Raw genomic sequence first — 25,963 nt, forward strand, 5'->3', positions numbered from 1 at the left:
GCCCGCCCTGCCCAGCCAGTCAGGGAAAGCAAGGCTCCCCGATGCCCGAAGGTGCCGGCAGCCGCCGAGCGCTTGCCCCGGGGGACGGCGATGCTCCCCGCTCCTCCCGCACGCCCCGGCGGGGCCGCGCTCTGGCGCCCGGCGGCGCGATGCGTTTTGCAGCGCCTTCCCCCGCGCGTCCCGGCCGGTGGTCGGCGGCGGCGCGCACCTCGGGGCAGGGCCGCGGCAGCGGCTCCGCCGGTTTCTCCCAGGGAAGAAACCCCCAGCCGCGGGACGGGTTTCTCCGCGCCGGCCGCGGCTGTGCGGCTCTGCGGCCACAGGGTAACTACTGCGGGGGCGTTCGCGAGGGCGGACGGTGCGGGCGGCACCTCAGGGCGGCGGCGAGGCGCCGGGGCCGGGGGGCCACCGCGGAGGGCCGGGGCCGTGCCCGCCCCGCGAGGGCAGCGGGTGCGAGGGGAGAGCGGGACGGAAAAGGTCGTGGCCGGGGGGGAGCCAGCGGGGCGGCCGCGCTCAAAATGGCGGCCGCCTGGTGGCGCTGCGCTCGGCGGGAGGCGGCGGCGTGACATGGCCGCCTCTAGGGGGGGGTAGCGGCCCGCCGCCCTGGGCCGGGGGTTCCCTCCGTCACCTCCGCGCCGTGAGCGGGGGCTGCGGGCTGGGGAAGGAATTAGGGGCACGACTCCCCCAGGAGGGTGAGGGGCCGCCGGGTCTCGGGGACAGGGAGGAGAGGGAGGGGAGGGAAGGAGGGAGCGGGCCCGTCCAGGAGAGACGTTTCTCTGGAGCCCAGGCGCTCCACTCTCATCTGGGGAAAAAAATTTCCCAGCAGAAAAAGCGGATGTGTCTGGGGCCCGTTGAAGTGTGTTAGCCTTTTTCTCGGGAATCGGGGTGTCCCTGCCCACGTCTGACCCAGGTACAGTTCAGAGACACATACCGAGGATGGAAAATATTCTGCAAGACTCAAGCGCAGTTATTGAAACTATTTGACCTCAGAGCAAAAAGAAGTTGTGCGGGAGGGTGAGGTCTGGAGTGGCTGAGACACCCAGCCTAGTGCCTGAGCAAGTTGCAACCGTATTTACGACAGGAAGTGTTTGATTCCTCCAATAAAGCAACGCAGTAATGGTTTAATAATGACGTACTGGAGGAGAGCTGAGGCCCGATTCAGCTATCACTTCACCGAATTACTCTTTTCACATGAGCTACAATGTATAACTTTGCATTTCAGGTTCCTCTTTCAACTTAAGCCTCTGTTTACCTTTATTCTGAAGTCTTTGAATTGATTGATTTCACCTGGTGAAGTAGCATTTTGCTGCGCATTAGTTGCACTGCAACTGGATTGCTTGTGCACTAAGGCTTTGTTATTTCAGGTAACTAGCAGTGGTAGAGTTTGGACCTTGGAGAAATGGGATGATTTTTGGTAACATCTCTCAAGGGTGCTAGAGTTTTACTCTGGTTTTGGAATATCATTTGAGATGAGAAATTCGGTTCTTTTTCCAATACGGAAGCACTTCAGCAATTCAACTGTGTGATTTCATTGACTTCATGGTTAAAATAGTTATGGGTATTTTTAATGTACCATGAGCTGAAATTAATCTCCATTCTGCAGTTATAAATGTTGGTGAAATTTCAACTCATTCAAAACCAGAGGCAAAGCTCTCTCTTCACTGGGGCAAAGACTGAGAGAATCTGAAAAGGTAAAAAACATCCATCAATGATCTAGTCCCCAGTCCCTGTGCCTATGACTTCTCAGAGGGGCTGTCGTGATGGTGGCTTCTTTTGTCGTTATATGATTTGTTTTTTGCAAAAATTCCTAATCCGCAGTCGCCATTTTCTACTTACTTAAATGTCTTCGAGTACAGACAAAGATAAGCACTGTTAGTCACATTCTGTCATTATCCATGAAAGAGAAAATTTTTATTTAAAGAAATAAGTATATGTTTTAGACTCTGTACAAGTTCATTCTTTCACTGTATCCAATGCTGAAAAGTGATACGTCCCAAGGAGATCAGCTATTGACCACCCTGATACATTTAGAAGAGTATCTCCCAGCTGTTTCTGAGAGGCAGAGTAGCAAGCTTGTGGAAACACTTCACTGTTATCACAGAGGTTCTTTGATCCAGAAGGAATGAACAGAATTTTTTTTTTTTTTAAATCTTTATTGAACAGTTAAAAAAGTAAAAATTATTTGTATTTAAAATAGTGCTAGGTATACAATAATGCATAATAAGTATAAATGAAAAATAGTTGTATGCTTTAACAACCGAACACGTAAATTGGGATATCAAGGCTTGGTGCTGGCTGTGTGACCCACTTAAGACACTTAAACTCTCTCCAGATCATTTGTGGAAAAGGTAATTTTACCTAATATTTAGCCAGTGTTGTAGTGTATTCTGCCACTGTGTGTTTCTAGGTTATATTTGACCCCAGGAAAAGGCACTCTGGGACTTGCGCATATAGTGGTTACCTTGGGGAAAGTGGTAACAAATGGTGGGCCTTGGACAAGCAATACAAGGAGACTGCCAGTAATTGCCCATGAATGTGCTTAAGTGCATGAATTCACCTAAGTGAAAAAGTCAGGAGAAGGCTGTGACCAGGCAGTGAATTCTGCTTGGAGTGATCTTCCAGTGAAGGTGCCCTTGAGGACTTCTTCTCTGCTGCTGCCACCAGAACTAACATTCACTTTACACTTTACAGTGTTATTCCCAAAGGTGGGTTTGTCCAGAAAGATGTTGCCTTATATGGTGGGACCTGAAAAGTAGTCCTTGGCAAAGAACAAATCCTGAGGTGCTCTTCTCAATTTTGTGTGGCCATAGTGGAGCGGGTGAAGGACAAGCACGATCTTCACCTAGAGACTTTAAGTGGATTCCTAACTCTGAGAGAGTAGGCAGCAGCAAGGGCCCTTTCTGTGCAACCACAGGTAGTGCTTACGGCAAGCATTTAGAAGTATGCCATTGTTAATACCTGTTTGGAAGCCTCTGTGGCTGTAACTCATAATTTCAGTAAAGATTAGGTCTCTCCAGAGCTTTCAGTTTGGATGCTATATTTAGGGTACTGGTGCTGCTATAGTTATTCTGAGCTGCCCCAGATCGTGTGTTTGGATGGTTGGGCATTGCTTTAGAAGTACAGATACAGAGTGTGTGTATGAACAAGCGTTCAGCAAAGAAAGAAAATTTGTAAAGTTTCTGTAAGTGTTGTTGCCCTTATACCTGTTCCACATTCATCCTTCATCTCCTTTTTTTAGGGTGTGATTGAAAAGGAAGCTGGGAAGGCGGAGGCAGATTGTACTTCCTATGCTGAGAAGCATGGACGGACTCATCCTATACACAATAGACAGGTATTGTTAACAAAGTTTGAGATATTCACAAGCATATGTGTTCTCTCAGAAGCAGCAGCATGTGGACAAGAAGAGCTTGTTATCTACAGTAACTGATTTGATTTCTGTTTTTCAGAGGACAGAGACTGTGAAAATAGCTGATTGTGAGTTTATCTAAAATTAACAGAATTGTCTCTTCAGGCAGAGGGCCCAGAAAGTGTTTTGGAAAAGAGAGAAAGACCTAAAACCTGAGAATGTGTGGATACCTTTGGCTAGAAAGATGAATATGAGAAGAGTCTCTGAGAAACAGACATGGCAGTATTTCAGGGAAAAAGAAGAGGCAAGTAAGTCTTGCTTTGAAAAATTTAAATGTTGGGCTCTTCGTTATGTTGGAATTCATTTAAGGTAAAGGACAGTCTTAAGTCCTGGAAACCATGGAGGAGGCTGTACCTACATTTCAGAAGGTCACCAACTCTTAAAGGAGAAGACTGTTGTAGAAGTAGGTCAAACATTACCAGTAGTATTTGAAGTGGTTTTATATGGCACTAGTTTATAATTCAGTTAGTAGCTTTGCTCTGTTCATACTCTGTATTTTAATACTGAGAGGGATGGGTTCCATCGCTCTTACTCATGTTGAGTTGCAGTCAGTGGAACTAATTGTTGAATAAGGTACGCTCAGCATGAGGATGGGTAATGGAATCTAGCCCAGATGGAAATATCTTAAAACTAGTGCTGTATTAGAGAGCAGCCATCTCAACACAGGCAAATCTAGCATGTTGCTAAAAGTGCTTCAAGCCATTTTTGTGGCACACTGCAGTATTTTTACAGATGAATACAGGGGCTGTTTTAAAGTGATCTCCCTCCCCCCCCCCCCCCCCCCCCCAGGTTGAATCATATTAACAGAAAGACTGGGAAAGCATCTGCATTGTAATTGTCTGCCCTGTGTTATGACACGAACAGAAAGTAGGTGGGCTAATGCAGTTCTGCAGAAGTGGCTACTTAACTGCAGCTGTGTATAAAAGTCAGAGTTTACTGAAAATGTTTCATTGTGCAGTGTTCTTAATGCAGTTTTCTGACGTTTATTTTCATTCTGTGGTCTACTCTTCCATCTTGTGCAACTTCCTTAGTAGTAGAGAAGTGCTGGTGCAGTTCTGTATACATATGCAAAATCTCTTGGAGAAGAATACTAGCAGGCCTATGTGGTAAATTGAGGAATACAACATAGCTGCAAAGTGCCATTTTAAACATTGAACTGAATTTATTTTCAAGCATAATAGGAGTATCACTTACAGTATTACATAAAAGTATGAGACAATCTTTCAATGAAGCAAACCCCAACTGCGTAAAAGATATTGTATATAATGACAAAAACCTAGCTGCAGGCAGCTGATCTAGCCAATTGCTCTTCTTAAGTGACCTTGGTAGCTAGTGTACAGAAAAAGAAGCACTCCTGTAGGAGATGAATGGAAGGAATTTCGACACCTCTGAACTTTAACCAAGCTAGCTAAAGTAAAGGCCTTAGGTGTGGTGGTGCTAATAGCTCCCCCCAGTTAAACACTGCCCTAACTGAAATGCAAAACTAATGAGTGGCCTCTCTCTATGATGAAATTTAGTTAAGCTTGCTGCATTTTCACTAGGATCTTATTCCTCTACTGAGGACCAAGAGAGGGAATAAAAGAAATAGCATTAGTACCATAGTAATACCATAATTTAGCTAGCTGAAATAGGGGTCTGTATGGTAATTAAAGGAACCATCCTACATTAAGTCTGGACAGAGCCCTAGAGCTAGTGTCTTCAGTGACACTTGCAAAGTACACACTAGAACCTGTAAAGATCACATCTAATGAGAACCCCTAATTTATCTCTCATCTGCTTTTGGAGGATGAGCAAATAACTGTGGAGAAAACCAGCACATTGTCTTATTCCCACAGCTGAGGAAATGTTTGCATCCTTCATCTTGGAGAAGTATACCACTAGAAATAGCTGGGTGATAAGTAAGTGAATTAGACTTATTTATTTAAATTGCTACTATGATAGAAATAAGACAAGAAAACTTTGTTTTAAAACAAGTCTTTTTAAAAAGTTCATTATTTTGGTATACTTGTTAGTAATGTAAAATATCTGTTAGTAATATGAAATATTTACTAATATAAAACTAAATCAGTGGATTTTCTGCCACATAGAAGTTTCCTTGTACTAAAGTTTCTTTTTTTTTTTTTTTAATAAAATTTATATATACTGTTAAAAATAATTTGCACTAACTAATCCTATTAATCATTTAAGACAGAAAAGAGGCTTAAAAGCTTTTGGCTTCTAGGAAGAATTGCATAGATAAAAGTGTGACTAATGCCAACAATCTAGGCAACTAGCAACCTTGGTTGCTAAAATAAAATAATGGTATAGGCTAGATTTTGAGCTTTGACTCAACAGAGGACAAGGGGACAGGGTGTAAAGCAGGAGGAGTGATACAGCAGCATGTCTCCTGAGTTCTGGTCTCAAGTCCAGCCTCCGTACAGGTCTGCCTTAGGAGCTGCTCTGTAGCTGCAGCAGCCACAGCATTAAAGGCCCTCCCTGCCCTGCTTCACTTTTGCTCCTGTCCAATCATTACACTGTGGCAGTGTGGTAGTGCAGTGTATGGTTGCATATATTGGCCCTATGCCATTTCTGTGCTGGGAATATTCTCTCTGGGGTCGCTTCACACCCTCTGCAGCTCCCGTAGACTGCTGGAGAGGTGGGCAGGGGCTACAGTGCTGACTAGACTGTGGCTCTATGCCTGTTCTGAACTCTTTCTGCAACCGGTCCATAAAGTAATCCCCAAGACTATTTCTGCCATCTTGGGAACAGTCAAGCCTGCGAGCATTGGTCAGCAGATCTCCCATCAGCTTGATCTTCCGGATTTTGGGCCCGATAAATTGTTTCTTGATAGTGCTTGCACTATGAGGGTCTGCATTTTCAATACTCAGGGCATAAAGCTCTTCAAAATATCGTATCATAGTTTTCCACTGTACCATTGCTACTTCCAGGGCTTTCATCAGACCGACTGCATACTCACAGTTTGGTTTCTAAAAACAAAGACAGAATTACATTTATTCAGAAGAACAGCTCATCTTACTGTATTCATTGATGGTTTCCTGCAACTTACCTGGTGCTCTAAACAAGGTATGCTAGGATTTTGCAACAACTCCTAGGTTGGAGCATTTGTTTTTTGCCAAGTTGGATGGCTGTAAACATACAGAAGTGGCAGAACCCAAGCACTTTTTCAAGGAACAGAGATTTAGATAGCAGCAGCTATGCCTGAGGAGCATTCTCACACCAGGAAACCCCATCATAGAATCACAGAATGGTTTGGGTTGGAAGAGACCTTAAAGATCATCTAGTTCCAACCCCCCTGCCATGGGCAGGGACACCTTCCACTAGACCAGGTTGCTCAAAGCCCCGTCCAGCCTGGCCTTGAACACTGCCAGGGATGGGGCAATGTCATGGTTTAACCCCAGCCAGCAACTAAGCACCACACAGCCGCTCACTCACTTCCCCCCCCCCCCCCCCCAGTGGGATGGGGGAGAAAAATCAGGAAAAGAAGTAAAACCCGTGGGTTGAGATAAGAACAGTTTAATAGAAAAGAAGAAACTAATAATGATAACACTAATAAATGACAACAGGAATAATAAAAGGATTGGAATGTACAAATGATGCACAGTGCAATTGCTCACCACCCACCGATCGACATCCAGTTAGTCCCCGAGTGGCGATCCCCCAGTTTATATACTGGATGTGACGTCACACGGTATGGAATACCCCGTTGGCCAGTTTGGGTCAGCTGCCCTGGCTGTGTCCTGTGCCAACTTCTTGTCCCCCTCCAGCTTTCTCGCTGGCTGGGCTTGAGAAGCTGAAAAATTCTTGACTTTAGACTAAACACTACTTAGCAACAACTGCAAACATCAGTGTTATCAACATTCTTCTCATACTGAACTCAAAACACAGCACTGTACCAGCTACTAGGAAGACAATTAACTCTATCCCAGCTGAAACCAGGACAAGCAACCACAGCCTCTCTAGGCAACCTGTTCCAGTGTCTCACCACCCTCACAGTAAAGAATTTCTTCCTAACATCTAATCTAAATCTACCCTCTTTCAGTTTAAAAACATTACCCTTCATCCTATCACTAGACTCCCTGTTAAAGAGTTCCTCCCCATCTTTTCTGTAGGCCCCCTTTAAGTACTGGAAGTCTGCCATAAGGTCTTCCCTGATTCAAACTGAATATTTAGAAAGTTTTTCAAGATGGCCTTTTTATTTTTACTTTCCACAGCTTAACAACTGCTATGATAGGCCAAAGAAGAGCATTCTGTATTAACTATTTACAGAATACTAGTTTGGCACAGAAGAATCAGCCCCTTGGTCTTTAACAAATGAGGTGGGAGGGGGGGGGTTTGCTGATAACTTTGAGTTACTCCTTCGTACCTATGCAAGCCTGAGTCAGGTCTCTAGTTCAAATTCTATCTTGAGCTGTGCTCCAACAAGTCAACTACTACCCCAAGCTGGATGTTTCTTCTGCCTCCTTCCTTACCACCCTTCTTAGGTGCTAATGGCTTCCAGACTTCTATTTAGTTTCAATATGAAGGAGTCAAGTGGGCTGTTTCAGCACAGTTTAAAGAGTCTCATAATCCATTACAGCACACTAGAAACAGCAGTCTGCAGCTGAGTGAAAGAAAAAGGGGGCCATTGTTCATATTCTTTTGGGCTCGAAAGCAACCACATAGAGTTAGGACTGTATGTCTGACAGTTTCTAGGCATCACAGTCAAGAACAAAACCATGTACGCTAATAAGACAGAGAAATTATATCTGGAAGTCTAACAGCGGATGAATGCAGAGATCTGAAGTACCAACAATATAATGCAAGAAGTCAAGAGTAATTACTGGGGATTGCAACTGCTTGAAAGCTTGTTGTCTACTACGCACCTGGATGGTTTTAGAACAGTAATGGCCGCCTCTTTCTTGCTGATACTTCATCAAAGCCTCTGCGGCTTTTCTCTCTTCCAGAGCTTGATGCAAGAAGAACTTTGAAACATTTGGTAGAGCCACATGCGACTGATCAAAATATTCACCCTAAGCACACAAAACATGAACGTTAAGATTTGTTGGAGACAGGACTCACTTGCAGCAGAACATGGCTTTATCAGAACTCAGGAGACCCTTCCAATAGAAGTTGTTCTACCAGCACAAACACTTTGAAGACCTTAATCCACATTTCTGCAATAAATGAAGTAAGTAGTTATGGTCTTAAATTAAAAATCTCTATACTTCTGCTAGAACTCCTTCTGTCCTTTAATACTGGACAGGTAACTGTAGTACTGATGTTCTCTCTCAGTAGCAGTCAGAGATCCTCAGAATATTTTATTTATGTGTGTGTGTGGTTTTCTGTTGTTGTGTTTTGTGTGAGTTTTTTTGTTTTGTTTTTTAAACATAGTCTCAGCACAGGGTACACAAGATTTATCCCTTCAGGTCAGCATTCCAGTGAAAAGTTAGCTTTCAAAGGTATGAGAAAGATGAGGCAAATACTGAAAAGAGAACAAGCACAACTTTGCATCTGTTTATCAGCTTCATTATGGATAATGTTATTCCAAAATAAATACTGCTAATGAACTATACTGTATACACCTTTAATATTGTATGTAGCTCATGCCTAGGAATACTTAAGAGGTATTACAACCCTAAACCCACTGCAGGCCTTGTTCTGTTCTGCATGGGAAAGTAACAACTTTAACCACTGCAATATTTAGCTATGCTAATAGATCTATCAGCTCTTACATTAGAATAATTTTATCCACGGTATTGCTGTCCCATAAAGAGAATGTATTGGAGACAGGTAGCAAAGGAGAGCCACCAGGTTATACTAGTTTCAGCATTGGCCCTGCACAGCTCCGATGTGGAGAATGAGAGGCAGCACCAGGAATACGCCAAGAACCAAATTGAGGGACCTACAGCATCTTGATCTGCTGGTTCCTTAAACGTGCATATGCAATACAGCACAGCTTTTGTCTCTTGGATGTACTCTGGATTGGAGTGCTGCATGTCAAGCTGTTGGCTTGTAGCCTGCCTAGGAGGGGCAAGGAACAAGTATGTGCATTTCATAAGTTTTTCTGCTTCTTATTGTCTTCCCCACTTTCATCTATTACCCTGCTTAAATATGAAATACTTGTGTTTCATCTATGTTGCTCCGTTTAGAAAAACTGCAGAAAAGTTACAAACACAATACAAGTTTGTTTTTCTCTTACATTTTTATGGTCATCTGTGATACCCCAAACCCGTGACACACATACACATGTGTGACCATAAACTATTCAAGAGAAAGTACATACTGGAATGTTTTATTAAGAACATTCATTGCAATATCTGCATAATCTTTTTCCTGAAGTCATTCATTCATGTTTCTGTTGACAGAAGAGTCAAGATTCAATGTTTTACAACCAGTTCCTCAGCGAAAGTGTGCTGCATGACTTCAGGTAGAACACAAGTTACACACCTGCTTAACTGTTAAGGTAAATCTATTATGTCAATCATTAACTATTTAAGATGTTTGCATTTCTAGGTTTGATTTATCCACAGTCAATTTCTAATTGAACTTTCTTCATCCCACCCAGCTGTCAATCACTAGTATTATTTTAATCCACATGCTTAACTAGTAGAGGTTTTACTGCATACTTAAATTTTTTTTGGACTGATACTTGACACCAAGCTTGCTCAAAGGATCTTGGGGATATATTGAATATAGTTTGTGTTGCTTCTCAGTGCATGCTTAGCATCAGAAGGGATGGCATTGATCATTTTGGGTTTTGATTTTAATGGCTTTGTTAAAATAGATGTTGTCTTAATATTTGACATGTAGCCAGTCACAATTTTGGCATGCACGTTACACGGTATCAGAGATAACTTTTTAAATTCATGTCCAACATTCCTCCTGCCTGTGGAGCAAGGGAGCTGACAGCAGCGATCACAAACTGTGACTTCACCAGTTAACCACACGCAACTATTTTACATACAAAGTTTGGTAAAAAAGCACCCAAGAGTCATACTCCAAAGCTGTTAGCGTTCCCTGTTTCTGTCCCTCTTTCCGCAGGCACAACTCTCTACGCGAATTACCCAAAACACATGAGCGCCCGAGTCATCACCCGCTTGTTCCAGACCTTCGGCGTTTTTCTAGCCGTGTCAGCGGCCACCCCGGCGTAAGTGCACAGGCAGCAGCGCGGACCCGGAGCCGGCTGGCGGCTCCGACTGGAGCTCCGCTGCGCTGCAGGGCCTGGGTGCCACGACAGCCCCCAGATTCCGCCGGGTCAAGTAACGGGCCAGGCACCGCTCTTCACCCCTGCCCGACTTTGAAACCCTCCTGAACCCCCGACAGCGCCGGCGGGACCTACGCCGGCCCCCGGGCACCTCCTTACCCACCCCGCCCGGCGCCCGCCCGGGCAGGGCGAGGGGGGACCCACGCTGCGCCCTTGGCCGCCTCCCGGGACCTCCCCGCCCGGCCCCGGCCCCGGCTCCGGCTCCGGCCCCGGCCCGCCGCCTTACCAGCGCCTGCAGGCAGTAGGCGAGCTCCAGCAGGGCGCTGGTGACACCGCAGAGGCCTTCCTCCACGGCGGGCGGGAAGCTCTGCCTCACGCGGCTGCCGGGCAGCGGGCGGTGCGCCGGGCAGGCGGGCAGCGTGACGCGGGGCCGCTTGGAGCGCGGCTCGGCCATGGCGGGCGCCGCCATGGGGCAGCCGCGCCGCCCCGCCGCGCCGCGCCGCCTGATATAGCCCGGGCACCTGGGACACACCTTGCCGCGCACGGCGGCGGCGGGCCGCCCCCCTCCCCGCCTCCCTCCCGGACCGCGCCGACGGGAGGTGCGTGGGGCCGCCCGCCCTCGCCGGGGGAGGGCGGGGGCCACGGCGGGCGGGCGAGCGCCGCCATTTCGTGCGTGCCCGTGGGCGGGCGCGGCGGGAGCCTCGTCCCGCGCGGCGAGCAGCCGGCGGTGCGCGGGTGCCGGGGCGGCGCCTCGCCCCTCGGCCCCAGCGCAGGTCCCGTCTGCCAGGCGTCGGTTGCCGGGGCGGGAAGGGGCGACCGGTAACTCGGCATTTCTACAGCTCGTTTGAGGGACGGTCGTCAGGGACGTCCACGCTTAAATACCTCCTTTTAATAGCGGGCAAAAGCGCAGCGTGGCAGTCGAGGCCGGAGTAGCTGGTGGTTGCCTGCAGTCAGATGCAGTCGTGGGGAGGGAGCGATCTGTGAAAAAATCCAGGGAACTTAGCAGTGTATCTAAATATGTCTTGGCTACAGGGTAAATTCTTTATCTTTTTTGGTTTAGCGCTAAAGATGTTTGTGTTGAACCAGTCCTATCTAGGCAGATTAAACCATCTTCAGTATTGTAGTAACTAATAATCCTCGGTTTGAACAGTAACTTCAAAATACAGGTTTCTGACTTTCTCAACTGCTTTACTGTATGGATGGAGCTCTGCTTGTTACTGCTTGAGCATTTATTTACCTTTAATACATTCAAGCCAGTGGAGTGGAAATATGAGTAATCTCAACACCCTTCAAATTTCATAATTTTCTGTTCACTGAGTTTCTGTTTAGTAAGCTTAATGTTATGTGCCTTTCTGTGGAATATTTTTCTAGCAGATCACCCCACTCACCCACAAACCCAGGATGCTAAGGGCAGAATCGTTACTCCATTGCACGTTTTAATTGTTATTGGATCTGACTACCTAGAGCAGAGCACATGTCATCTGAGAGTAGTCACGTGAAGATGTGAGAGAATTGGTCATGAGAAACTTTATGTAGTTCTCGTTCAGTGCCTCCATCTTGTATGCTGTTCAGCCCTCTTTGTTCACTCTAATTGTCCATTTTTCCATTCTTCGGATTCTTCATGCTATAGTTAGATTAGAAGTTTCAGCAAATAGTGTGCTAAGTTTACTTTATAAAACCCCAACATTTAAGCATTTGAGTAAAACTGCATGTGAGTAAAGCATACCTGTAATGTTTGCAAGGCTAAAGTAAGTACCTAAATTCATAAGTTACGATATATTCTTTGACAAGACAGTTCAACAATATATGACCTTGTTCTGAAGTTCTCAAAAAGGGTCCTCTCTTTCGCTGGTGCGCTAGGGACTTTTGCTGGGAAGATGTACTACTAACAGTTACCTTTTAGCTCCCTCCGTTCCAACTGTCTGTTTTAGCCAGTAAAATAGTTGCTAGTGTTTTATTATTCCAGAATAATCCTGTGACTGCCTCAGAAGAGGAAGAGCAAATGTGGTGTCTGTGTGTGTGTGTATGTATTGACATCCTAATCTAAATAAAATACTTGACGACCTCCTTTCTGGGGAAAGTCCAAATAATTTGAAGTGTGAAATCGCAATAGAAAGGAAGTTAGCTAGTGTGTCTGTGGAAAAGTTTATAGTTGTATTTTGTTAGGTGGGCATTCATGACTAACTTCTGCGCATAGTAGCTCATAGATGCTTGTATCTGTATTAGTGGACTTTTGGTCCCTTGGAAGTCGATATTAAGTTATCCCATTTCAGTGATGGAGAACTAAGACGTAAAGACATTTCTTAGGGCCACCAGTGGGGCTGATCTGAAAACTGACTCTAAATTTCCTTAATCTCCATATGTTCTTTAACCTCTTTTTTTATGAGAACACTGTTCGATCTATTTTGCTTTGCGCTTCATAGAACTAAAGGAAATATGTCATTTGTACTGTAACCAAATGCATTGTGGAAAAAAATTCCATTACAAAGTAACATAGGGATTCTTGCTACATAGGATGAGGTGGTGTCACATGCTGGTGGTATCTGGACTGAGGAAAGTATCATCTGTTCCAAAAACTTGTGACCTCAATTCTTGGTTTTCAAGAAATGCTGTATCCTAGGGAACAAGCGCTTTGTTCAGTTTCTTAGTTACAACATTTCAGCATGGCATGGAGTAAGTGCAGCTGCCTGCTATCAGGTAGTGTTGCTTTTAAGATAGGTTGCTTTTTTCCCCACCTGGCCTAAACTGAAAGGAAAGGCTTGCGTCTTTCTCCCAAACTCTATGCTTCAGAGAAGTTATTGCCCGCTCAGGGTAACAATATCTGTATATGACTTTGATACAACAAGTGAATCTGGGTTAGATCCTTATTCCCACTAAATCCTGAAGTATGAAGGTACTTTGCAGATTTCCTCAGTGAACTGATGTTGGGGTGAAGAGGGTTGGACGCAGTGATCTTGACCGAGGGAAAGCAAGAGCAGATAGTTAATGTGCAAGTCATTGCAAAAAAGGTTGGTGACATCTGTAAATAGGGTTGGTGACAGGATTGACCCTGTTTATTCCCATAATCTAGGATTATTTAAATGTGTAATGTTAGGCACCTGCCTTGATGGAAGATGTCTTTATTCATTTTTACGATTTGGCATGATTTTGGTACAACACATTTTAAAGAGTGTTGAAAGTGTATGGCAGAGTGGGAAGCCAAACAACCACAGCGTGGTATACAGAACTGCAATTAAAATTCCAGCTAAGTAAGCTCTCTTACACCCACCCCCCCCCCTCCCCGGCCCCCCTTTCTTTTTATTCTTTGGCAGAGTGCAGCAGAGAGGACTGTCGCTGTCAAAGGGCTTTAGCAATCATCTGAAAATATCCTTTCTGCTGAGACTACTTTGCGGACATTTAGTTGTATCTGGCCATTTTCTGCCTTGATTCTCTCTCATTTAAAGCTAGGCTGTTTAAACTGCACTTTGTAATCTGGAGTTGATACTGTTCTTTAACCACAGGTAGCAAGAGTTGTGGCTGTTGCTTCGATCCAGCTACCATCTGCTAGCTTCTTTCTAGCTGTGACAGATTTTTTGTGTGCTTTGCAAATAGCATGTCTAATGCTGCTACACTTTTTTCTTATGTGGTCATTCAGTGCCCATCAATAGCTCTGATGAAAACGGAGGGCTATGTGAGGAAAAAGTAATAAATAAATAAATGCATGATATGTGTGCTTGTTAATTACCCTTCTTCATTCATGATTTTGTTTTGTAATTAAGTGAAACCTAAGCTCTCTGGCAGGAAATGGATAATGATTCATATGAATGCCTGTGAATTCAGAATTGCTTGTATTGGACTTGAAGTCAGTTAACCCATTTTTCTGTATGCTTTTCCATTCTCAACAGGTGCTTCATTTCAGTATTTTATCTGATCTTACTCTTTTTTATTTCCTTTTTCCATGGAGGAAAAGCCAGCAAGACTTCTGAGTTGTTTTTTTGCCTTTTTGCACTGTATGACTCATAGAATTAAAAAAGCAGCCTGAAATTTGGGAGGTTACCACTTAAGTAAGCATAGAAAAATAACTTTTTTTAAGTGTCTCACAGTAAAATTAGTCATCAGCAAAACATGGGATGGCCCTGGGGTGACATAGCACTGTGACCAGGCTGTGAGGTGGACATTCGGGAAAATGCTTTTTGTCTGTATGTCACTGAGCAAACGGAAAGGTCCAGTTTGTTGTAGTGCTATGAGATCAGCATGTTTTAGCGATAAAAGAGAAGGATTTCCCAAAAGTAAAAGTTAAAGCCGAGTCCCTTTGAAGTCAGAGTCTTGATCTTGTTGGTAGCAAACAGAGGAGACAGGAGCCTATTTTTTGGGCTTACAGGTGCTGAAAATTACTACGCAGTGCTGTCTCTACACCTATTTTATGTATATTCAATTTACTAAAATGAGGTACCACAATTAAATCCTGTTTGTAAAATACTTGGATTAATTTTGATTTTGGAAGTAATTTTTGAAGTGCCTTTTTCTGGCACTCACCTCAAATACTCCAAAGCTTAGTTTTCCATTGCTTTTCTTTAGAAAGTCAAAGATTTTCTTCATCTCAATGATATTTTTGTGTTTGCAAAACATCCATTACAGCAGCGTTTAAAGCCAGTTGAGATGTTTGAGGGTGTTCTTCAATTGTACTGGAAACAGCCATGTCTTTTTTGCCTTCATTCAGTTTTCCCACTTTGCATCAGTAGCCTCATGAAGTTGTGACACTTTTGCCTCTGATGTAACTTTTATCTTGGGCAGTTCAGTTCCATAGGCTTCCTTGACACAAGTCTGCATGGCACAGATGCTGAGAAGTTGGCTCATTTGTCTTTCTTCCTTTGGAATGAAGTTCTTCCTTAAGGAACTTTCCAAACTCTGGATAATACAAACCATTGTGATATAAAGAGAGTTCTTTGAAACTTTACTGATTGAAATCTGTTCTTCAAACAGAATATGCCCACAGCCCATGGGCATGTCTATGCCATGTCCAAAACAAACATAGAAGACAAGCTCATAAGAGTTTCTGAAATACAAGCAAAGTTTATCTTTAACCTTGTGTCACAGAACAGGTATAGAAGGGCTTCCTAATTCATGCTGTTTTCTTCTCTGCAGTGTTTAAATTAGGTTATATGTAATTAAAGCTTGCTTTTACCATGGGACCCTTCCAGTAGCAGAGAGTTTGCTTCAGGTAGTGCCATGAGGACACAGGCAGCCTCAGCTCCTTTTTGGCAGGGTGCTCCAGGGGCCCGGAGAGGCCCAGTGCCCTGCAGCACAGCAGGGAGCCTCTGTGGCCACTGCGGCTGCTGTTCAGAGCTGCCCTGCAACTGTGGTGTTCAGGGCACATCCTGCTGGCATAGCACCTGCCCTCAACCTCCTGCCAGTCCCCAGGCACACCTCCCTTCTCCTCTCTCTCCCTGTAGGCTCTTTCCAGCTGCTGCCACAACCACAGTGCTCAGGCAGCCTCATCCTCTCCCTTTGCTCTCACCTGCCCTTTTGTGGGCTCCTGAGAAAGCTCCTTGTCAGCAGCAGGTTTGGGGTCTGTCTGTGTGTGTGAGCTCTGCAGTCAAGCCTAGAAGATGTAGCTGCATCTCAACTAACTGCATAGGTAGACTTTTGGCTGTGACTGATGTCCTGCCTTAACCTGGTTTGTGTTTGACATCTTCAGCTATCTTGTTGTATCTCAAGTCAAGCTGCATATGGCCGTGTTTGAGTGTGTGTGACTGTATGCATGTGCGTAGTCTTCTTAATGCTGGGGCTGCAGGTAAAACTGCACTGCGGCCACTACTAGCTTGTGTCTAGGAGCCATATATCACTATTTTCTCTTAAGCATGTATCACTCCTTCCAATGCAGTTTTAAATGTTGACAATTCACCTACCTTGAGTTGTTCTCCCCTAGTCTTTTCTCCTTGTATTTTCAAAATGGTTACGTGTGCCGACTGGGCTTCTCAGCTCATCTGTGTCTTTAAGAGCCCTGCCTCTGCCAGCGCTCCGGAAGCCCGCGGTTTGGCTTGGGCAGAGAGGCAGCAAGGAGAGCTGGAGCCCTTGGGTGTGCTCCTTGCCTCTCTGCCTGGTGGCTGCAGAGGGCTGGCAGCCAGGCTGAGCAAGCTTCAGCCTGGTCAGCAGTATTGGCCCTTCAATCTCCATTTCTTCTCTTATAAATACACTTAACCTGTAAGTGGACTATTAATTTCAAGTGGTACTGGCTGATACTAGCTGTTTGATTTTTCTAAAGAGGCTGTGCTTAGGAGTAAGTTAGAATAAATTGGTAGGGTTCATCTGCCTCTGAGATTTTGCAGTTGTTACTTCAAGTCACATTTAAAAAAGCATAGGCCAGCAAACTTAAGGCTCATCCTTGCAATCTGTCCGTGGCATACTGTAAGTCCAGTCACTTACTGCAGGTTGAAGCCACTGCGACTCAGCACTGGAGCAAATTTAAGGGGATTCTGTGGAATTTCTGAAAACACGTCCTGCACCCCGGGCAACGTGTTGCATAAGGGGGTTGTGCAATCCCAAACTGCCTAAAGTCTGTCATGATTTGTATACCTTGCCTTTCTGTTCTATCTTCCTTTCCACAGCTGTGGGTAAGAATCTGTACTTACTTTTGGACAAATGAGAAAATAAGACTTGACATGTTGAAAAAGGCAGTGCCTTTTTTTGTACAGTCCGTGCCATCTGAAATCAGTGACTGCAGGTAATGCCTTCCAGGCGGTGTAAACTTTAGTAGGTGCACTCTGTGCTCCAGATGGCCCTTGAAGGAGCATCAGACCTACCTCTGAGGTGAGCATGAGCAGATGCACTCTGTACATGCTCAGAATATTTGGGCTAGCAGAAGTAAACTACGGGCAAGGGATGAAGATCCAGAAAGCATTTATTGTCTTGCTGCTGTATGCTCCTGCTAATCAATCTTCATAGAGTCCCTGCTAGTACCAAGAGCACCTGCTTCTAAAGTACAGGTACTGCTGGGAGTTAAATGGTTTGACTGATGCCATTTGCTTCTTGGCTTGAGAGAGAAGAAATTAAAGCCACAGACAGATGTGGTAAGAGGTGTGCAAAATGTTTGCAGGTGAAGAGGAAATGATTCTAAATGTTTTAGCTTTTGTAGTCACCAAAAAATAACTAATGAACCCTTTTCACAGTTTTTGTTTGAGAAAGAATCCTTTCAAAGTTTAAATGAAACTGCTTGAGAAAAAAAAATATGAGAAGGCTCTTTATTTGAAACTTTAATGTGAACATTCATCAGCTAAACGTTTGTTTTAAATTTTCTATTAGTACAGATTTAGTGGTGGTGAACCAGACAAAACAGAAGTGGATAATTTCACTCAAACATCATAGACCTTGAAGGATATGCTAAATTCCAGTGAAGTAATTCCTCTTGTAGTTCCAGTCACAAATGACCCTTTATTGCTGCTTTCTGCTCAAAACACCTCTTTTAGGCTATCTACATATTATCCTTCATAGTGTAAGTGTCGTGATTCCCTAGGGTCTCTCTTTCTGTATAATTTTCTGCCTAATTCCATTTCAATGGCTTTAATTACATTATGAAAATCTTATAATGGTAGGTGTTAAGATTGTAGTCTGTTTGTGGCAGTATGTCCCAGGCAGTGTCTTTTGTGCCAATTTGCAAGGATCAAACAAACTGTTTTCAATTTCAGTGTCTTTATGCAGAGCACTTGTTGAATTGAGCATTCTTCTGATTTCATTGGAATTATTAGGTGTATCTCAGAGTGTGTTTGTCTCCTACCACTTAAGGCGGTCAGCACCATTAATTGATAATCTTGGGAAGTTAGTTACTCTGGTCTTTAGGACACAGTGGCATTACTCACAGTGATGCAGTGATGCTTTACTTTTTGATTTTTAAACCACGAGCTCCAGTTGCTATCTTTTTTAGAATTTAGAAATTACTGTGCTGAGTATCTACAAATTTCACAGAACATTTTGTTCTCTGATTTAAATCCTGCATACCAAGTGCCTGCCTGGGGCAAAGACAAAAAATTTAGCTTTGATACTCCAAAACTGGTTGAATAAATCCTGTGCAGCTGGCCTGCGTGAAATGTGCCCTGTGACAGCAAGCCGCAGAGAGGATTCAGAGGGTTAGGAAGAGCTCTGTGCCTGTCAGATGCTAGGAGTGTTTTACTGCTTTTGCTGTGAAGGGCAGTAACATGTAGGTATCCATACTGCTCAGTATTAAGCGTGCAAAGTGGTGATTGCCGTGTTGTTCCCTCAGGCATATATGTGGACAAAACTGATGCATAAGTGTGCAATATTGCCACCTTTGTATGTTTACACATGCTTTGACGTTTTGCAAATTTGAAACTGTGGTTAAAGCCTTAAAGGGAATCTGTGAGTCTGCAGCAGCTGAGAATATGTTTCTTACTGGATGTTCCTGTGTGGTTGTGTGAATGTCTCTTCACTGGTGAGGAAATGGCGTTATCTAGCCTGTACTGCAGTGTTTGTCAAGGGAAATTCTTGGACATTTATTTAAACGGGCAAGCCAACACAGTACAATTTACGCTTGTCCAACACAGTACAGTTTACACTTGTGTGTACTTCTGGGTGAGATGCCAGTAACTGTTACGGATTGGAGACTATTTTTCCTGCCTGTGCTATTCTCACCACCGGCTCTGCTCCTTCAACTGTCTCCACTTGCTTCTTTTTTAATATAAGTCAGCTGAGACATGGTCCCAAGGGGAAAGTGACTTAAATTTAAATCTCGGAAAGTCACGGATTAAAAGATGTACAGTTCAGGAAAATAAATTTTGGAATACAAAGTTATGAACGCTGTGACCGATTCACGTGAGCAGCTTGTAGCAAGGTCATGTTTTCCACTAATAGTGCATTGACAGGAATTTGGAAAGCCTGCTTTCGCTCGTGGTGTGTGAGCAGAGTGCTTTTGGCAGTGCTCTGCGGTGCCACCTTTGTGAATCCAGCTCCATTCTCAGGGTTCAGAGAGCTTCCACGTTCTCTAGAAACAGGCACAAGAGTAACTGCAAGGAGTGAGATGAGATTTGTGGATCTAACCTTTGAAGGTCAGAATGGCAGGACTCAGAAAAGAAAAAACATAGAGGCTTTCATTAATACAAGCATTTATCAATAAGACACTAAGAGGGACTTAAAGAGATTTGTGTGCGTTGGGTCATAAACCAACTTCTAGCAAAAAGAGATAAGAAGAAAATTTTCCTTGGAGCCGATTTGGCCAGTAGCTGTTTCTGGCAGGGGTTTTTTGCACTCTTCCCGTGTCATTTTGTAATGGCCATACATTGAAATAATTCACTGGGCTATGTGGACCACTGGCCCGAGCAAGTGCATGGCAATTCTTATGATGCCTGTGCTGAAAGACTTCTCTTAAGGGACCTTGACGGGATTTGATTTGTTTTGTTCCAGAATGGGATCGCCCATGTTCCCATTGATGCATGCTCATGATCTGGACTCCAGCACTTAAGCAGGACTGAGGGACAGATCTTGTCAGGCAATGGTAAGATTGTGTTACCTAGGTACAGGATGATGCTGAAGTCTGGTATGTGTAGCTTGTGACTTTCAGCTGTTTGGTCTGAAGCAAGGGACAGGAAGGTTTCTTTTCTTTTTTTAAAGGAAGATCAGAGAGAGGAGGTGAAAAATCCTTAGGAAAATCAGAAAGAGAAGAGAAGCAGCACTGAGAGTGGGCCAAATCTTTTACTGGTGTATATGAGCGTTACTCATATAACTTCAGGAGAGTACATGCTTTAACTGAGCATGTACCAGCTGAGGACTTGGCCCATAATGTCCTTTATAAAGCTCTGATTCCTCCCCAAATAGTTTTTCCCTCCCTCTTCAAAGAGGCACCTGTTGTTGGTGGAGTTGGTGATGATACTGGATTAGTGCACATGCGGTCAGCCTGCTTGGCCTCGGCCCTTTGGAGCCAAAATGAACTCCAGCTGCTGTTGCCCAGAGCAGGTGCTTCATCCAGCCCTAGCAGCTGTTTGAATGTACACTGTTATGGCCAAGAGGAGGGGGTAGGTCCCCTGAAGTACCCAGAGGAAGAGCTGATCAGCAGGAAGGAAGGAAAAGGGAGTGTGCCACAGAGACCTGATTTTTATACCCAGCATTTAGCAGACATAAGTTGTTCTAGGATTTCCTTGTGGAAATGGGAAATAGTGGCTGTCTGTCTGCATGCACTGAGCCTGCACAGCACCGTGATGGATGATGGTTCCCAAAACGCAGCTGAGGGACCACTAAAGACCAGCAGGGCCATGACAAATGATTGATCTCTAAACTGCCAGACGTGTATTGTCAGTTGAAGGTACGATACAGATACATGATGGTGTGTGAGAAATTTTGAGGGCTGGTAGTGTTTCACAGTTGTTCAGTGTTTGGAGTTGTTGGTTTAAAGCTCCAGTGAGCAGCCCAGCAAAAGTGAGATTAGGTGCAGAACAGTGTACAGGCTAATAGTCTGCTACAAGTCATAGCTTGGGCTTCACTGTCACACTGCCAAAGCCAGCAGCAAGGGAAGAAAACAAAAGCAGAGATAATCTGGGGTTATGAAGCAGCCACAGGGGACAGTGTCAGGGAAATGGAGGCTGAGGAGACAGTGTCGGTGCCTATAGACATGTGAATGGTTGAGAGGTAGCAGCCAGAGTTTGAGGAGGGGGCACAGATAGCCCATGTCAGAGGTAAAGCAGCAGCAACCCAGGGTTAGAATGAAGGGGACAGGACAAGGATGCAGGTTTCTTGGGGTAAGGGAATCATGGCCTTCAAAGGGAAGAAGGCAGCTTAGAGTAAGGGCAACCCAGATCTGCAGCAGGAGGTACTGGGGGAGTGTCTTGCAGAGCAGGGAGTCTTACAGTATAAGCTGTTCAAAGCCATTCCCATTGCTGGCCTCACAGCCAGCCCCTTCCAAGTCCCTTCTAGCTTGCCTTCAACTTATTCCCCTTGGACTGTTCTCACTGACTGGGAGAGGTCTCTGTGCAGTCCTGCACTCTCTGATAATTCACATGCTGCCAGCGACAGCCCTCCTGGCCTACCTTTCCATGAGCATGCACTCTTTAGGCTGTGCTTGTACATGTCACTGTCAGCATTAACACCAAATTTAATGTGACTCCTTAGGGTCCTGTCCTCTCACCTATATCCACTAAAGTTACCAGAGTCCTTCCAGTTTCTCTAATAACCTGCATGTCCACTTTGTATCCCTACCCTGTGCATGGTTTCGGTTGTATCCCATCAGCCAGGCTTTTCATTCTGTGTATCTTTGCTGATTGCTTAACTAAGTTCCCACTGAACCTCCATAAGGAGGGGTAAATGCTAAGCAAGGACATTTCCCTGTGTAGCTATAAAAGTATTATTCAGGCCATATTTCATTACAGCATTGCCTAAGAGCAGGAGAAAAACATGAATATTGGAGGCCTCTCTTTGTCAGGAAATGGGATTTCCGCAGGTGCTCAGTTGCAAATGCTCTGCATGCTTCTAAGGCTTGGCACATGGCATTGCTAAATCCTGATTCAGGATGCAAGAATGTCTCATGACCCCTGCCATGTAAACTGGTGTCTGGCCATGTTTGGAAATCAGCCGTCAATGATGACAGTAGACGAGTATGGGTGAAATGAGCAGCTTGGCTTCAGCACTAAGCAAGACTTGTTAAACATTGGAAATACAGATGTCCAATTCATATTTTGAATAATGAATATTATGACCTTTTCTGTAGCCAGTGGTAAGAAGCTGGATCATCTTTCTTCATCTCCTCACTGTCTTCCCAGAATTTGAAAGTGTGACAAAGTATTTCATCCCTTTACAGGATTAGGTAAGATTGGTAACTGTAATTCTTGTATAGAATTACATAGAAATACTCTAGACAGAGAAATATATTGATTTAAGATTATCTATGTGGTGGCAGGGAAATTGTTTCCATTTCAGTTTATCCACTTCTTGGATTGGTCAGGTTGTCCAGCTGACTTCAGTTGTTCATTCTTTTAGGCGAAAAACTACTCCTGCTGGTACAGGCCTGTACAATATCTGTCCCAGTGCAGCTCTTCTGTCAGATATTCCTCCTATTTGTATTGCTTCTATGTGAAAATTAAGGAATTGGAGAAATAGCACCAGAAACTGTACATAAATGAAATTCTCAAGGCTGTTAAGAAAACAGATGCATTAGAAATAGGGGGTTTCTGTGCTCATTCTGTGTCACATCCCTTGGACATGTCACTGTTACACATGGAAAGAAACATGACACATGACTATTACAAGTGTGAGATGTACATCTGTGTGAGGGGAAGACATCCTCTAATGTGCTACTGGTTACTGTCCCTATGTTTTTGCCACTTTCACTGAATTACAGGTCACTCGTGCTGCTCTGGGTTTATCAGTAACAGTTCTTGCCTGTCTCCTTATCTGACCAGTAGCATGGCTGGATGATACACACACCCACTGCTGCTTTGCTAGCGATGAAGTGGCAGGTGTTGCCCTGCCTTCTTCCTCTGTACTTCTCTTCCTCAGGTTCCTTGCACTGTGGTATGATTCAAGAAACATGGAAGTGGAACTTTCTACTCCTTTTGGAGTAGTAAACTTTTTTTAAAAAGCAAACAAAATGCCATTCTCAGAGTGGCCTGAGATTTGTATTTAAGTGTGGCAGCACATTTAATTTTGTTTTCCAGAGACTTTTAACCACCTACATGTGGATAAGAATTTTTTGAAGCACCTGTCTTTTGCTGATTTAAATGTAATTAGGTACCAAGGAGCTTTGTAGATTTAAGCCATTCCCAAAAGGTGTGTGGCAATGTCTGATGTCCTGTCTGGTGAGGAACAACAGAGTGAAGCACTTTGGGTGTAGTAAGTCATAACTTACTAATTGCTGGATTAAGACTAAGGAAATAAAGAGCTTTTTAGCAGGCCTCCATGTTTTGGGGATCTGGAGAACAGAGGGTTTTACTTTGTATGAGGCCCATGTTATGCTGTGCAGGAATTCCCAATTCAGGGTCAAAAATACTGAAAGTGCCCTTTTACCATATACAGCCGACAATTAGCTTGCTGTCAGTAGAAAAAACAATCATTAAGTGGTGAGTGAAAGTAGCGTCAGAAACGGACCTTGACAGAGTGGTAACATACAGTTAGACCAAGTGACATTCTTCACACCTGCTGTGGTGCATAACAGTAGCTGGCTGACTTAACCCGTGGCACTACAAGCAAAGTATTGTGCTGTGACAGCCTGGACAGTGATTGAATTACACACTGATTAGGTCTTCGGCTTCTCTCTGTCAGTGTGGACAATGAAGAATCAGAGAAGTGGACATGAGAGCTTTAGCAGGCCTTGTGCTCTCGAACGGAGGAGGATTAGTTTGTAAATGATAAATTGTGTTTGGGCCAACAGTTGTAAAACTGAGCTCTTGCCCTTCTGCTGCCTCAAAGGCACAGGCTTTGCAGAAAACCCCTTTTCCCCGCTACTTCTACTGACTGCTGTGATCAGGAGAGGGGTGGACATGTGGAATCTGCTCATCGTTTTCTCTGCCAAAGAAGGAAGAAGGCACTGATACATATGTACAAATTTTGCCCCTCACTATCTCTTACTGTCTTTTCTTAGAAGGGGCATGGGATTAAATTAATCAGTTTTCTGCCATTTCCACAGGGATGCGGATTTGTCTCTGACTGAGGTGCTGCTGACTGGTTCACTGCCTGGTAGATGGTGTCTCTTAAGACCTGATTTAACCTGAAGCATACACTTTCTCAGGAGGTCTGCAACAGGGCTGAAGAATTGCAAATATTGCATCCTTTCCCTCCTGTCATTTGCTTCCACACGACTGCAGTGCCTGTGCTGTGCTCTCAGCTCACTCACCCTGAAATGCTCCTTGTGATGGAGATTTGTACTGAGTTGGTACAAAGTGGACTTTGCTTTTGGTGGCAGTATCCCTTGTTGCCATGTCATTCACGGAGAAGATGGGTTTATCCTTGCGTTTATTCTACTGGTACCAGCTGCTCTACACACAGGAACCAAAAGTGGCAAATCTACATCCTCTTTCAATTTTCAATTGAAGGTCTACACCACAGGAACTTCTTGGGGTTTTTGAAGAGGTAAAGATTTTTAAAAAAAAAAAAAAAAAGCAAAAAAACAACAAAACACCACGTTGAACCCAAGTTGGAGAAACAACTGCATCATGTGCCTGATACAGTGCATGGGAGTACAAAGCATTCCCATTCCATCTGGTCTTGCACATCCACTCCCCCTAGCTATTAAATGTGATAGCTGTTAGGCATGAGTGTAGACCCGGAGATGGGCAGGACTAGTCTGCCGTGCAAACAGTTATCTGATGGCCCCATCCTATTTTCTAGAAAAAAAAGATTTCACTGTGATAAAGTGGACATCTTAAAGCATTGTAGGAGATAGGGGGATGTAACTGCACTTAACCTGAGTTTGGATTAGGCATATCTCACGTCTTAGAGTTTGCCAGTAAATAACAAAGTATATGATCAATGGAAATATGACCTTCCCAATCTGTAACTACAAAAAAGAAAAGGACAGTCTTGAAAATCCAGCAATCTTTCAAATCATCTTAAAGCGTATTGACCCTGAATCATCACAGTGAAATTCAATAGGGGTGTTCCTATTAGTGACCTAAGAATATAGATGTGGTTGAATGCATGGAAAACTGTATCTTGTTCCAGTTATCTTTATTACTGTAATAAATGATACTAACTCCCTCTCCCTACAGACCTTATCTCATCTTTTCATAGTGTTGGCATTTACTTTGTTTTGAGCTGGTAAGCAATGCATACCTAGATACTGTAAGATTTTAAGAGGCTTTATGAGTATACCATTTAAAAAGAATTGCTTGTGCTCTGGTTACTAGTTTGAACTGAGAAAAGATACTTATGTTTCATACTCCTGAAAGCAGTAGCAGCTTTGCTATAATACACCAGTTCAGAGTAATTTGCTCATAAACTATCAGTTCCAGAAAACTCCCCAATCCCTTGTACCTATTTTCTCTAATAGGTGGCAAATCCTTAGTACCTCCCAAAAGCTGCTCACAAGTCTGTAGGGTATGAAGGCTTTGCTTTTGTTCATTTTTTTTAAAGCTCGGTAAAAAATTATGAGTGAGAGCAATTCAGCTGTTGCTCAACATAATCAGTACTGATAACTGGTAGTTCATTTTCAAAATTGGAAAATAAGAGCTATTCTAAGTAGCCACTGTTGGTTTTAACACTGTGGAATATTTCAAAGGTAAGTTTTAAAGAAAAAAAATGAAAAACAGTCATTCACTAGTGCTGATATGGGAATGACAGAGGTTAATACCACTGACATCATTTTGGAACTCTATAGCATTTTGTTAATGGCTATTAATGCCCTGCTGCTGGGAGACAGACAGTGGCAGCTGCCAGTTAGTGTGGTGCCTCTCTGCGGGTGTGCC

General features: G+C 44.1%; 1 protein-coding gene and 1 long non-coding RNA gene across 3 annotated transcripts; one reads left to right on the forward strand and one right to left on the reverse strand.

Moving 5' to 3' along the window:
* Positions 1-162: 162 nt before the first annotated feature.
* Positions 163-25,264, forward strand: LOC115351708. 2 transcript variants are annotated; one of them, XR_003926874.2, is made up of 7 exons: positions 163-321; positions 3,236-3,328; positions 3,509-3,651; positions 8,347-8,570; positions 9,748-9,845; positions 10,424-10,529; positions 24,187-25,264. It is a non-coding gene; the product is annotated as an uncharacterized LOC115351708 (long non-coding RNA). The 2 variants fall into 2 exon arrangements; XR_003926873.2 differs by lacking the exon at positions 3,509-3,651.
* Positions 4,546-11,174, reverse strand: LOC115351706 (ferritin light chain-like). The gene is made up of 3 exons (XM_030038757.2): positions 10,873-11,174; positions 8,266-8,412; positions 4,546-6,369 (listed from the first exon to the last, which is right to left on the reverse strand). Exons 1-3 carry the CDS (start codon positions 11,053-11,055, stop codon positions 5,866-5,868), a joined length of 834 nt encoding a protein of 277 aa, XP_029894617.1. The 5' UTR covers positions 11,056-11,174; the 3' UTR covers positions 4,546-5,865.
* Positions 25,265-25,963: the final 699 nt, after the last annotated feature.

The sequence above is a fragment of the Aquila chrysaetos genome, chromosome 16 (genome assembly GCF_900496995.4).
Source record: "Aquila chrysaetos chrysaetos chromosome 16, bAquChr1.4, whole genome shotgun sequence".
Taxonomy (NCBI): Eukaryota; Metazoa; Chordata; class Aves; order Accipitriformes; family Accipitridae; genus Aquila; species Aquila chrysaetos.

What these genes read in the sequence shown, in the direction of transcription:
- LOC115351706 (XM_030038757.2), bottom strand. Translation starts at nt 11,055, where the DNA reads ATGGCGGCGCCCGCCATGGCCGAGCCGCGCTCCAAGCGGCCCCGCGTC. An exon ending in CCTACTGCCTGCAGGCGCTG is followed by an intron (nt 8,413 to 10,872) that starts GTAAGGCGGCGG and finishes TTGTGTGCTTAG; the next exon opens with GGTGAATATTTTGATCAGTC. An exon ending in ACTGTTCTAAAACCATCCAG is followed by an intron (nt 6,370 to 8,265) that starts GTGCGTAGTAGA and finishes CTTTGTTTTTAG; the next exon opens with AAACCAAACTGTGAGTATGC.